The 14,274-nt window shown below is 39.2% G+C and overlaps 1 protein-coding gene across 8 annotated transcripts in view; it reads left to right on the top strand.

Moving 5' to 3' along the window:
• The window catches only part of pou2f1b (POU class 2 homeobox 1b), a 188,712-nt gene that overhangs the window by 130,796 nt on the left and 43,642 nt on the right, over nt 1-14,274 (top strand). For all 8 annotated transcript variants that reach the window (XM_069888491.1, XM_069888489.1, XM_069888487.1 and 5 more), the window contains one exon: nt 12,460-12,601. In XM_069888491.1, the coding sequence (XP_069744592.1) occupies nt 12,460-12,601 (142 nt within the window). The remainder of the gene's footprint in view (nt 1-12,459; nt 12,602-14,274) is intronic.

Below are 14,274 nucleotides of genomic sequence, written 5' to 3'. Positions count from 1 at the left end.
GGTGATCTTGCTTCTATTTGTCTAGATCCTTTTGCAGCCTCTTAATGCACTTCACAGCTAGTTTTGTGCAAACAGGGATAAGTTGTGCTGAGTTTTTGTTGAGGGTGAGGGCCAATATTGATTTCTCTGGTATCCCATGAACAAAACAGAAGTCTGAAAATGATCCTCTTCCTTTAGTCAAGCCTTTATCAGTGCAGCCAAAGAAATGCACCCCAACATAATTGTGGCTTGGCATATTCCTTGCTCGATCATTAGTATCATGTTAAGGGTTCATCTCCATCTAGAGAGAGTGCAGAAGGGTTTGGAAGAGCAGTACCTAAAGAGAATGAGATGCCACAAGTGAAAATGGAGTGAAGGACTACCAGCATGGGTAGGGCTAAGCAATCTGCAATACTGAAGAACTGCACCAGAGCCAGTCTTAACTCTGTCCAAGGTGTTACTGAACAATTACCAAACTAGCATTTTTTCAAGATTGTGCAAAATACCCTGGTATATTCCATTCAGAAAAAGAGGGACAGTCTGGCAATTACTCTCAAATCAGTGTACTCTCAATCCTCAACGAATTAATGTATCTGTAGTGGACAAGTGGCCCTTTCACAACATTTCTTTAATCGGGGATGGCTAATTTTGATTTCACCAGGACTACTCAGCTCCAGAATTCATCACAGCCTAAATCCAAACATGGACCAAAAAGCTGAATTCTGGAAGTGACATGGGAGTGACTACCCATGGCATCAACACTACATTTGACCAAGTGTGACTTCAAGGTACCCTGACAAAAATAAAATTGGACATCAGGGAGAAAGCACTCAATGGCTGTAATTAGTTATGGTTGTTAGAGGTCAATCCTCCCCTCCCCATGGCATTGATGCATGATTGTTGGAAATAGGAGACAAAAGGTGATACTGGAGATTGATGTTTCAGATTGGAAGCCTGTTACCAGTGGTCTGCCATAGGAAATGGTGCTGCGTCCACTGTAGTTTGTCATCTACATTAGTGATTTTGATTACTATGTAGGCATGGTTACTAAGTTTACAGATGACATCAAAATTGGTATAGTGGACAGTGAAGATGCATAAAATTATGACCTTTTTTTCTTTTGCCAATCACATTCTACCAATGGGAAGAGTTCCATTATGCCTTTTCTGATATCAGATTTCCATGGAACTAAGGGAGGTGGTCACATGTTGGAGTAGTGGCTGGTTAGGGAAAATCAGCCCTCCACAGAGAAAGTTGAAAAGAAAGGCAGAAAAAACAAGGCTGAAAAGTAAAACAAAAAAAGTTGTAAGATAAACAGTACAAGAAAAACCTGAGGATGACTCCAAAGAAAGAAAAGACTACAGCAACAAGTAAAGAAAAGGTGAAGAAATCACTGGAAAAAAAAGAGGAAGGCCTCACCAGAGTCCGTGAACAGGGAACTCTCCCAAAGAGGATGGCCCAAGCTGCAAAGCTGGTAAGCGGGCAGCTCGGGGCGATGTCCCATAGGGTGGTCTAGAACGCTGGCTTGCGGACCCAGAACAAGAAATGCCAGCACGCACGTGCGGTACGCATACTAAAGAAGACGCCGAAGGGAACAGACACCGACAGCAAAGACGCTGACCCTATAATGGGAGAAGCTGCGGAGAAAGCAACGATAGAAGTAAAATCAACATGGAGCCAAGAAATGGAGCAAGAGAAAGAAGATCAAGAAGAAAATAAAGAAACAGAAGGTAAAAAACAGACATCATGCATTGAATTTAATGTAAATTTGGCTGTTTTATTTTTTGTAAAAAATAATTTTGGAATGTGCGGTAGATAAGGAATATTTTGACAGGCAAATAAAGATTTTAATGGAAACAATAATGGCTGAGTTCAGAACCATTTAAAAAAAAAAACCATGCAAGAGACAGATATAAAAGTGCAAAGAATGGAGAATGCTATGGCAGAAATGTGAAAGCGAGGTGAAGTGGAAGACAGAGTGATAGGTGTGGAAATGGAGGTGAATGAATTAAGAGAAAAATTGGAAGATAGAAATAAGGAGATTAAGAAGACCCATGACATATTGGCCCAGAAAATTGACATTTTAGAGAATTTTATCAGACGTAATGATATAAAAACTGTGGGCATGAAAGAAGACGAAGAAGGGGCAGATATAAAAGGATTTATAAAAAGATGGATCCCACAGATCTTGGGAGTAAAAGAACTCCAAATAGAAATCGAAAGAGTCCACTGAGCATTGGCGTCAAAGCTGCAGTCACAGCAGAAACCACGTTCCATGCTAATACAAGAGAGAAAATATTGGAATTGGCTATTAGAAGAGTGAAAGAAAACAAGGAATCATTGGAATACAATGGAAAAAAATATATATTTTTTTTAACTTAGATATAAGCTTCGAACTTTTAAAGAAACGTAAGGAGTTTAACTTAACAAAAGCTATGGAAAAAAGGTTACAACTTTGTGTTGCGGCATCCAGCAGTGTTGAAGATATTCATCCTTGGTGGGCAAAATAGACTTCAGATCCAGAAGAAGCTCGTCGCTTTTCAGATTAATTACCAAATAAACAACAAGAAGAGGAGTAAAGAAAATAATAAAAGAACTGTTAAGATAATGTATATAAATAAGTTTGAATGTTAATAGTTTGATTACAGACTTTTAAGAAAAAAGAAAAAAAAGACTTTGTTATACTTTTAAGAATAATATATTGTGATTTCTCTGGGGGAGGGCTGGGGAAGGATATGCCCACTGTGAGATCTGTTGACATATACAATATACAGCGCAACCCAAGTAGAAAGGAGAGTTGTGGTTGTCTTGTGAGGTAGCAAGGACAACTCATTAAAGGAGGATTTAATATGGTTTTCTTTAATACAGGTACCCGATCCTTTATCCAGACATCTAAAATCTGGAAAGCTCCAAGACCTGGCAAGTGGGGACCACCAGTCAGGGGAGGCAGCCAAGGGATCGCCAGTCGGGGGAGGAGGCCGAGGGACTGGCGGTCAGGGGAGACTGCCAGGTGGTCGGGGGAGGCAGCCAAGGGATTGGCAGTCGGGGAGGCGGCCATGGGATCGGCGGTTGGGGGACACTGTCAGGAGGACGAGGGACCGGCGGTCGGGGAAGGCGGCCGAGGGACCGGCGGTTGGGGGAGCGGCCGAGGGTCCGTAGTTGGTGTCGGGCAACTAGAAGGGAGTAGGGGTGGATACGGCAGCAGAATTCGGGTGTGCTTTTCGAAATCTGGAAAAATCTGAAATTCGGAACACACTGTCCCCCAAAGGTTCCAGATAAAGGATCGTGTACCTGTACTATTCTTTAATTTTTTTTAATAGTTTGTTATTTTCCTACTAATTCTGTCATCACGTATAGTAAAGAGTAAGAACAATCTAAAGAGGGATTTTAGAAGAAGGAAGATGGAGGGGTTGAAGAGGTGGAATAGAGGTGAAAATGGATGGATAAGATGAATACATTGAAATATATGACTATTAATATTAATGAAATTCACAATCAAATTAAATAAGTTACTGACACTACTTAAAAAGGGGAAAATAGACATTACATTTATACAAAAAACACACTTAACTGAGTTAGAATATCACAAACTGAAGAGAGACTGGGTAGGCCATGTAGTTGCATCATTCAAAAGCCAGGGAAGTTGCTATATTAATTAATAATAATTTGCCAATTAAGTCAAAGAAAATAATAACAGACCCATTGGGTAGATACATTATGATGATATCCCAGATTTATTCAGAATTTTGGAACTTGTGAACGTTGAACATATATGCACTTAATGAAGATGACCAGGAATTTATGCAGGACATTTTTTTTTAAAAGATAGCAGACACACAGGGAATATTTTACTAGGGGGAGACTATTACAAAAAATAAAACAGCCAAATTTACATTAAATTCAATGCATGATATGAAGATAATTGACATATGGAGAAAACAACACCCAAAGGAAAGAGATTATTCATATTATTCAAACAGGCATAAAACCTATTCTAGGATTGATATGTTCTTGTAGTTGGCTCAGATTCAAGGGAGAATTCAAAAGACCGAATTTAAGGCAAGACTTTTGTCAGACCACTCACCCTTGTTATTGACAATTGCTTTGGAGGATATGCCGCTGAAAACATATAGATGGAGGCTCAACCCCATTTTGTTAAAAAGGCAAGACTTTCGGGAATACATAGAACAGCAAATTAAAATATATTTTGAAACAAATGCAAATTCTGTAATAGACAAAATTATATTATGGGACGCAATGAAGGCCTTTATTAGGGGAAAAATAATTAGTTATATGATCAAGATTTTAAAAAATATATGATTGGGAAATAGAGCAGTTGGAAAAAAGGACAGTAATTATAGAGAGATTTAATGAGAAAGGAAGATATAGAGAAAAAGAGAATTGACAGAGAAAAAATTAAAATATGATACATTGCAAACATACAAAGTGGAGAAAAATATTATGAAAACAGCAAAGATATGAATTAGGAGAGAAACCCCACAAAATATTGACTTGGCAACTAAAAACAGAACAAACAACAAGAACTATCATAGCAACAAGGAAGGAAGACAAAGAGATCTCATATAACCCATTAGAGATTAATGGAAATTTTAAAAAAAAATTATAAGCAATTGTATCAAACCGAAACCCTAGGGAAGAATGCCAAAATAGATGATTTTTTTTGTCAGACTTTGAACTACCTGAATTACAACTGTAAGATCAAAATAAATTACTAAAACCCCCTGATAATTACAGAAATACGTGATACACTAATGACATTACCAAATAATTAACCGGGAGAAGATGGATTTCCTATAGAATTTTATAAGGTGTTCAACAATCTATTAATTCCACCCCTCTTAGAGGTAATGAAACAGGTGGAAGAGACCCAGAATTTGCCCGACTCAGAAAATGGCAATAACCACAGTAATTCCAAAAACAGGAAAAGACCTGTTGTCACCGGCTTCATATAGACCAATATCTCTACTAAATACAGACTATAAATTAATTGCAAAATTACTAGCGAATAGATGAACAGATTGTGTACCAAAATTAGTGATGTTAGATCAGACAAGATTTTTTTAAAATAGAAGAGCGGTAGATAATATCTGTAAATTTATTAATTTAATCCACACAGCAAAAATAAACAAACCACCAACTGTGGCAGAATCTCTTGATGCAGAGAAAACTTTTGATAGGATGGAATGGAGTTACCTGTTTAAAGTACTACAGAAATTCAAATTACCAGAAAAAAATGATGAATTGGATTAGAGCACCGTATAATGGTCCTTTGGCAAAAGATGTAACAAATGGATATGTTTCAGACCACTTTAAATTGAGTAGATCAACAAGACAGGGATGCCCATTATCACCTTTCCTGTTTGCTTTGGCCATAAAACCATTGGCAGAGCTGATTTTTACAAAAAAACAAACTAAAGGGCATAAAAGTAAAAAGAGGAAGAATTTTAAATGAGCTTATTTGTGGTTGATATTATTAGTATATTTAACGAACCCAGATAAATCAATAAAAAGGTTCTATACAATTTTGAAAAAGTATGAGGCGATATCAGGATACATGGTTAATATTGATAAAAGTGAAGTGATGCCAATGAACAAAGTCGATTTTACAAAATGTAAAAGGGAATCCCCTTTTAAATGGCAACCACAGGCCATACGTTACCTAGGTATCAGGATAGATAATAATTTAAATCAATTGTATAATTAAATTACTAACCGTTAAGAAAATATAGGAAGACAGAAAATGAAAGATTTGCCATTAACTTTAAAAGGGAGAGTAAACTGCATCAAGATGAATCTATTTCTTCAGCTACAAAACCTGTTCCAAACGCTACCGATTCCTTCGATGGGAATTTTTTAAATGAAATTAAACAAATTAATAATTAAGTTTCTATGGAAGGGTAAAAAATCAAGAGTGGCTTTGGAAAAATTAACATGGGTGTATAAACAGGGAGGACTGCAGCTACCAAATTTCAAAAACTATTACAGGGCAGCACAGTTAAGATTTTTATCAGATTTTTTTTTATCAGACGGGAGAAAAACCAGCTTGGCTCAAGATAGAATTATAAATGAGGAACAAAGGTCCCTGAACATTTACTCAATAAATGTGTTGAGAAACTGGTGCAACATAACAATCTACCAATGCTACATCATATACTAAGAATATGGAAAAGAGTATATCTGGAATGAAAGATGATAAATTATCAAATACCAAAAATGATATTAAGGCAAAATCCATTCATTTCTTTTACAATAAACAATTTATTTTTAATGAATGGGCAAGAAAAGGAATTAAAAGAATAAACATTGCTTTTTGGGAAATAATTTATTGACATTTGAGCAGTTAAAAAATAAATATGCAATATCACATGGCACAATATTTTCATATTATCAGTTGAAAACTTATTTAAAAGAAAAGTTGGGAACTAGTCTAAGATTACCTGAGAGTAGCTGCTATGAATAACTAATTACAGACATTGATAGTAAAAAAATTTATCACAAACATGTATAGCAAATTGCAATACAAGGAAAATTATGACGCAATATATAAACCTAAACAAGGTTGGGGAAAAAGATTTAAATATACGAATAAGGAATGAAACATGGAAGGAACTATGCGCAGGGGCCATGATTAATAAATACTCGGTTTCGTATGATACAATACAATTGGCTCCATAGACAATATGTTACACCACAAAAGTTAAAAGAATGAAATCCAACAATATTGGACAAATCCTTCTGTTTGAAACAAGAAATTGAAACAACATTACACGCAATTTGGACATGTACAAAAGTGAAAACTTTTTGGGAGGATGTAAACTTAATATTAAATAGAATTACAAAAATTAGATACCAAAGACCCAAAAAACTTCCTGTTAAACAACATGAAATATAAAGAATTAGGTCTAAAATTAAACAAGGTTTAAAAAAGATTTATTATGTTCACGCTCGCAGCAGCAAAAAAGCGCATAATGATAACTTGGAAAACAGAAGCAACCTTAAAAATACAACAATAGTCCATAGAAATCAATAAGTATATTCCATGAGAAAAAATTACATACAATCTAAAAGACAAATATGCTCTATATGAACAAATTTGGGAACCATACATTGAGTTTATTAGAAACTGCCAATTTCATACCTCCATCTCTTTAAATGATAAGTTACAATTATGAAAATAATTAAATATGAAATATTGGACGACATGATTTCTTTTTCTTTTGTGTTCTTCTATCATTTATTTATTTCTTCTTCCTTTTCTTTCATTTCCTGCTTTAAGATATAGGGGGTTGGGAGGCTTAGGGGGGGGAAATGAAAATGTCACTGTGTATATATTAATACTGACTATTTGTATATATTGCTACTGACATGGTTCACAGTGAAGTACTAAATAAAAAATTATAAAAAATATTTCCATGGAACTGCTTCTCTTAAAACCTTCTGTCAATGTGGCTTTTATGTTTCCTGCTCGTCCTTTTGCATGTTCTCTTTTTGCCTCTCATTTCCTTTCTTTCCCAATTCTGATATGGTATCTTCAATCTAAAAATTAACCCTATTTCTCTTCCCACAGATGCAGCCTGACCTTCTCAGTATTTTCAGTATTTTCTCCTCTATACCTAGACTTATTAATTGTTCACTTTTCCATCAGGTGTATCCCTTGAATCAAAATCCTTATCTAAAAATAAACTGTTACTGCCATCCTCTGACTCATTTATCCCTGAACTACTTTGAGCATTTTCAGATAAAAGTTCAAAGATTATTATAAGTTTCAGTTTTATTTTAATTTCAGTTGTAGTTTCTCAAATCTCTTAACTATAATCCCATTCCCTTGTGGACCCTGACAATGGGACTATCACCATTCCATCTCTTCACTTTCCTGGAAGAGATGTCCTTCACATTGGCAATGGGCAAGCAACCAGACACTGCACAGTGAATTGCTCTGATGGGTTGCAGACTGCGGGGAGCAGTTGACCAGAAATGGGAAGAACACATCTAATGAGAATAAACAGAAGAGGCGACTCTATAAAGAAGGTTGAGGGACTTGTACAGGCTGTGGGCGACTTGTTATCAGGGGACCTGATTTGAGAAGGTACTTGAGAGCAAGAAGGGATCCCAAAGGGCCTTCGACGCTGAAGGTTGTGTTGGAGATTTGGATCTGGAGCTCAGGTAGCCGATGAATCGGACAGGAGTCTGTGCAGCGACAGAGCCTGCGAGAGCACTGGTGGTGAATCAATGGAAATTCAGTGACCCTGAAGGGACTCTTTTGCTTCTCTTTCCCTCTTATGGCAGGCAGAAGGTAATTTTGTGTATATGGCATGTTCTGTACTATTACATGACAATAAAAGAATCTTGAATAGTGTTTATTGCTTGATTGTTCTGTCCCTCAGTACTGTTATTTTTTTTATTAATCTTCCTTCCCAATCTGTCTTTGCTTCTCTCCATTAAATGGTGTTTTATGCAAGGATTTTGTGGTCAAATTTTCCATTTTATATTTCCATCCACATATGCAACCATTTTGATCTTGCAGATGCAATGTACAGGTATGTGCCGCTTAATGTCCGCAATACGTTTTGTGAAATTGTGCATTATGTGAACACTATTATATATTTAGCAAAGCTTTATGGACTACTGTAGTATACCTGAAAACTTTTCATTTTTAAATAGGGATCAGTGTGGGGACTGATACGGGGCTGTGGGAGAGAATGGGGCTGTGGGATCAGTGTGGGGACTGGTACAGAGCTGTGAGAGAGAGCAGGGCAGTGGGATCATTGTGGGGACTTATGCAGGGCTGTGGGGGAGTGTGGGGTAATGGAATTAGTTGGGACTGTTACAGGGCTGGGGGGAGAGACCGGGGCAATCGGATCAATGTGGGTGTGCAGTATACAATTTCCTATAGCTAGTGATCACTTTTATAAATTGCTGCGGATTTGCTCGCGGTAACAATAATTATGGAACCATGGGCATATATACGATCAGATATTACCGCACACCTCTACTCTTCACTCTTCACTTTATCACCCCACAATGTTAAACTTTTTTTTAAAAAATGACAGGCGGTAGATCCACAAAAAAAAGTATGGATACTTTGGAAAAGTAAATAATTTTAAATGCTTTCACACATCATTGGAATTGTTTAAATAAGGTTTTAAACAAAGAACATTTACAATGGCTGGATAATTGTAGGTGTCCAGAATAAGATTCCACATATGTAACTTTTTGAGATTGCAATATCATCACTCCTCATCAATTGAATTGATAGGAATTCTCTCTTAATTTTTCCAGTACTCTTTCTTCTTGAATGTGATAACTGAAGTTTTTACTTGAAATCGGCAGGATCCACATTACAGCGGACTGCCTGTTTTTCAGAACTGTTCCAGCGTGACAGCTGATTTTGTTCCTCAAACATGAAATATGACTCGTCTGTTTAGCCAGGAAGAATAAAGCGCCATTTAAATCGTAAATCTCCATGAATTGTAGATGGGTTTTTGTTTGCTGCTCTAAATTTCTATTTATAAAAAAAAAAGATTTTGTATTGTTAAATTTTGCATTCTAGTTCAACACATTAAAAATGAAATTATAATTAGCAGCAATAGAGTGCACAATACTATAATGGTGTTGTGTGGTGGCCCCCATCCTCATGGCGAACCGGCCCCGCTTGTATCGCCACGTGGCAGGGCAGCCATGGGGAAATGGCGTCGTCAGAGGTTTCTCTCTGACTCCAGCATCCCTTCCAGCTGCACCCTGGGCAGTGATTATGATGTCACAATGTACCAGGTGACTGAGCTCCTGCTGCCCTTATAAGGACACACTGAATTTGAATAAAAACAGTCGTTAACGTCTCTCAACATGGTGGCTGTGTTTCTCCCACTGCTCACTCCACCACAGTGGTGACCCCAACAAGCCCAGTCGTTTTTCTGGACTCAAAGCACCGTGGATTCAGCAGAGGTTAACGCTGTCTCCATCAAGCTTCTCCCCTTTTGGACCCACCACTGAGGATGTGGTTTGGGCAGGCGGAAGCACAATTTCAACTCCTCGACATCTCCTCAGACGCCATGATGTTCTATCATGTCGTGAGCACTCTGGACCAAGATATGGCAGCGAGGGTGGACGACATCATCCAACACCCCCCCCCCCCCCCGGCTACGGGCAAGTACACCGCCTCAAAGAGCTGCTGCTTGGAACCTTTGGGCTAACTCCCAGCAATGGGCTTTCAGGCTCCTTCACCTAGATGGGCTTGGGGACTGTAGTCTGTCAGCTCTGATGGACAAAATGCTGACCCTGGCGGAAGACCACAAGCCTTGTTTTCTCTTCCGTCAGATATTCCTGGAACAGATGGCGGAGGACATCCAGCTGCTCCTCATACATGAAGACTTCTCGAACCTGAGGAGAGCAGCAGCCCATGCGGATGCCCTCTGGTGCACGAAAAGAGAGAACGAGGCAGCTCTCAACCAGGTGACATGACCAGGAGCCAACCAACCGCAAGCCACTCCCAAAACCAAGCCAGAGGAGGGCCAGTCGACTTGGTGTTTCTAGCACCAGTGCTGGGGAGCGCAAGCCCTTAAGTGCCTCCAACCCTGCGGGTTTCAGGGAAATGAAATTTTCAAGAACAAATGAAAGCATTAAAATAATGGTTGACACTAGAATTTAGTAAAATGAAAAGAAAAATGAAAAGTACAGAAGAAAATGTGAGTAGAATAGAGCTGGTCATAACAGATGTAGGGAAAGGATTAGAAAATGTGGAAGAATGCGTAATGGTGGTAGAATGACTTAAAAAGAAAATTGGAAGCTCCACCACACCACAGCATACCACCCGCAGTCCAACAGGTTGGTGGAGGGGTTCTACAGGCACCTGAAGGCATCGCTTATGGCCAGGCTCTCTGGACCAGACTGGGTGGATGAACTACCCTGGGTCCTCCTCGAGATTAGGACGGCACCCAAGGAGGACCTGCAGACTTTAGCAGCGGAGATGGTCTATGGTGCATGGCTTTCCCTGCCGGGTGAGTTTTTCGGCTCAGAACCTGCTGGCGGACCTACTCAGGTGACTGGCCTCCCTAGCTCCCCCACCCCTGGCACACCACAGCGCCCGGCCGTTTCATCTCCCCAAAGAGCTCGACTCGGCCCAGTTGGTTTTCGTGTGGAGGGGACCACAAGGTGCACTGCTACAGCGACCGTACAAGGGGCCATACAAAGTCTTGCACTGGTCCGGCGGAACCTTCACCCTGGATGTTGTGGGAGAGAGAGGAACTTTTTACGGTGGACTGCCTGAAGATGGCCCATCTGGACTTACCACAGCCGGTGCAGACGGCCGCGCCCAAGCGCCGGGGCCGACCGCCAAAGCGACAGGACATGTAGCCTGTTCTTTGGGAGTGGGGGGGAGGGGGTTGAGTGACGGCGCACATCTTCATGGAGAACCGGCCCCGCTTGTATCACCACATGGCGGGGCAGCCATGGGGAAATGGCGTCGTCAGAGGTTTCTCTCTGACTCCAGTATCCCTTCCAGCGCCCACCCTGGGCAGGGATTATGACGTCACAATGTACCAGGTGACTGAGCTCCTGCTGCCCTTGAAGGGGCTCGCTGAATATGATTAAACAGTCGTTAACGACCCTCAACGTGGTGGCTGTGTTTCTTCCACTGCTCACTCCCCCACAGTGTTATAAATGATTTAATGTTGCAGATATTGCTTTGTTAGTAACTTTGAAACTGCTTCATTTGTAACTTGCAAACTTGAACCTTTTGTGTTTATTGGGTGAAATCGAGGGGCCAATATTGCAGCAGAATCAAATATACAAATGCATTTTATATTAATAGACAATAGACAATAGGAGCTGGAGTAGGCCCTTCAGCCCATCGAGCCAGCACTGCCATTTTACAGATCATGGCTGATCACTACTATCAGTACCCCTTTCCAGCCTTATCCCCATATCCCCATATTACATTTTGTCCTTTTAAAAGTGTGGATATAATTAACAAAAATGTTTAAAGTAGCCTCTTATTGACTGATTTTAAAGATATTTGACAAGATTTTTCAAACTTGTGACCTAAATTATCCTAGATCGCCAAAAAATTAGATGTGCTTGCTAGAGCAAACAAAACAATTGATTAATTTAATATATACTAATATCAAGGTTTCTAGTTTTGAAAATTGGCAAGAAACTTGATTTTTTAAGTCTTATTTTTGTGTCTGCATAAATTAGGAGAGGGATGTCAATGAGCAACTTTTGCCCATCTTTTTCCTTGTCCAGCTGTTGATGAACAATATCAACATTGCCACATGTTGTTCAGATTTGTCCAGACAAATTTGCCATAATTCAGGTGTGTGCTGCTGTTAGGCCTGTGGGGTTTTATTTGAGCTATCTAAATAAAATTTATCTTTACATTTTTGTACTGGATGTCACTGCAATGTTTATATTGTATGAAATACATTAAAGAAATCTCATCCCATTCCCCATCTCTCTTGTTAGGGTGACGTAGGACTTGCCATGGGAAAACTCTATGGAAATGATTTCAGCCAAACTACAATCTCTCGATTTGAAGCCTTGAACCTCAGCTTTAAGAACATGTGCAAGCTTAAACCATTGCTTGAAAAGTGGTTGAATGATGCAGGTTTGAGAGCTTTTCTCTTTACTTTTGTGTTTTGGGTCAGTACGTTAAACAATGTTTTTCAATCACCAGTTTTGCAGCTACTTCACATTGTTTTTGATAAATGGTGATCTGCAAGAGAGAAGTTCTTCATTCTTCAATCCATCATAACCTGGGATGGAATTTAGGCAAGCATTTGCCGAATTTGCATATCTCACTCAGAATTAATGTTAGTTATCTGATCATTATTGTTTTACTTTGTGTGAGATCCTACTGTGAATTCTTTTTGCAGTTACTGAATCTTAACAGCCTCAATTCATAAAAACTGCTTTAGAAATGCAAGTCTTTTCCCCCCATTGCTTCCAAAATGGGGAGAAAATGAATTCATGGTATTATACAAGTCTCTGTATAAAAGTACATGAAGCAACTAACTTAATGATTATGTTGTTAACATGAACACTTATTCTCAAACAAGATCAAGTGATTTCTTTGAGTTTTTATCAGAATCCTGTTTCTCTCAGTAATGGGAATCTAATGGCAGCTTAAGAATCTTGAGCATAAAAACTGAGCCTTTTGTGAAAAAAATCTTTTGACATGAAACATTGACATATTTTTCTGTCTCCGCAGATTCTGCCTGACCTGCTGAGTACTTTCAGCATTTTCTAATATTGTTTAGATCCTCTTTAAGTCTATGTTTCTTATAATTTACTTCTCGATATTGTGTACATTGCATGTTTCAAAATTAAATCACATGCCTAAGATATTAATGTATTTCAAAACTAGCAGGGCCCCAATATTTGTACAGTAGAAATATGTGTCTGAGAAACCTGTAAGGACCCTCTAGCTTGTTGTACCATTCATCAATGGTTGGAGGATTCTAATATGTAAGACTCTTGGATAGGCACATGGATGTAAGAAAAAATAGGCGGTTTTGGCTTTGAGGAAGGGAGAGGTAAGATTGATCATGGAGTAGATACGGGTTGGCACAACATTGTGGGCTGAAGGACCTGTCCTGTTCTATTTATCTGTTAGAGCAGAAAAATATTCTTCTCAGTTCAATTTGAAGTTGCTGATGCTTTAAGTTGATTCTGGCACCCAGTTCCAGCCATGGATGTAAACATACCTCCTAGCATTTACCCTCTCAAATAAAATTATCCCTCGTTATTCTAATCTTCAGATTTCTTTAACCTATTCAACTCCATAATTCCATCTGTTGCCAGAAATCAGTTTTATCAATTTTCATTGCTCTTCATTCTTGCATTGGTGGATTAATAGTCAGGTCACTCATCTGAGTCTACTGGTACCATGTAACCCAGTACTATCTGTCGCATGGCCGGCGACTAAACAGGCTTCCCCACCAGGCTTGCCTGGTGTGGAGGGTGGCTAGACACCCTGCCGGATGAGAAGACCTATGAAAGGGCGGACGAACCCTCTTGTAGGTTTAACAGCCATCTAGCAAACAAATACGTGCCATGAAGCACAGAAAGGGCATCCCTTGCATCAAAGCTTGGACTGGTCATTCACTGCAACAGAACTTTCCCCAGCCGTCTTGGACCTCACCATGCTACTGGATTCGGGAGGGGACATCGAGAGGGTGTGTCTGGACCTGCGCAAATCCCTACTCACCTAAAATCCATTCACACACATGTTGCTCGTTTCTGAGGAGTGGGATATTCTCATAGCAAACTGCACAAACT

The sequence above is a fragment of the Narcine bancroftii genome, chromosome 7, assembly GCF_036971445.1.
Source record: "Narcine bancroftii isolate sNarBan1 chromosome 7, sNarBan1.hap1, whole genome shotgun sequence".
NCBI lineage: Eukaryota > Metazoa > Chordata > Chondrichthyes > Torpediniformes > Narcinidae > Narcine > Narcine bancroftii.
Note: the sequence above shows the minus strand (reverse complement) of the source record. Positions and strands in the feature narration are given on the sequence as shown.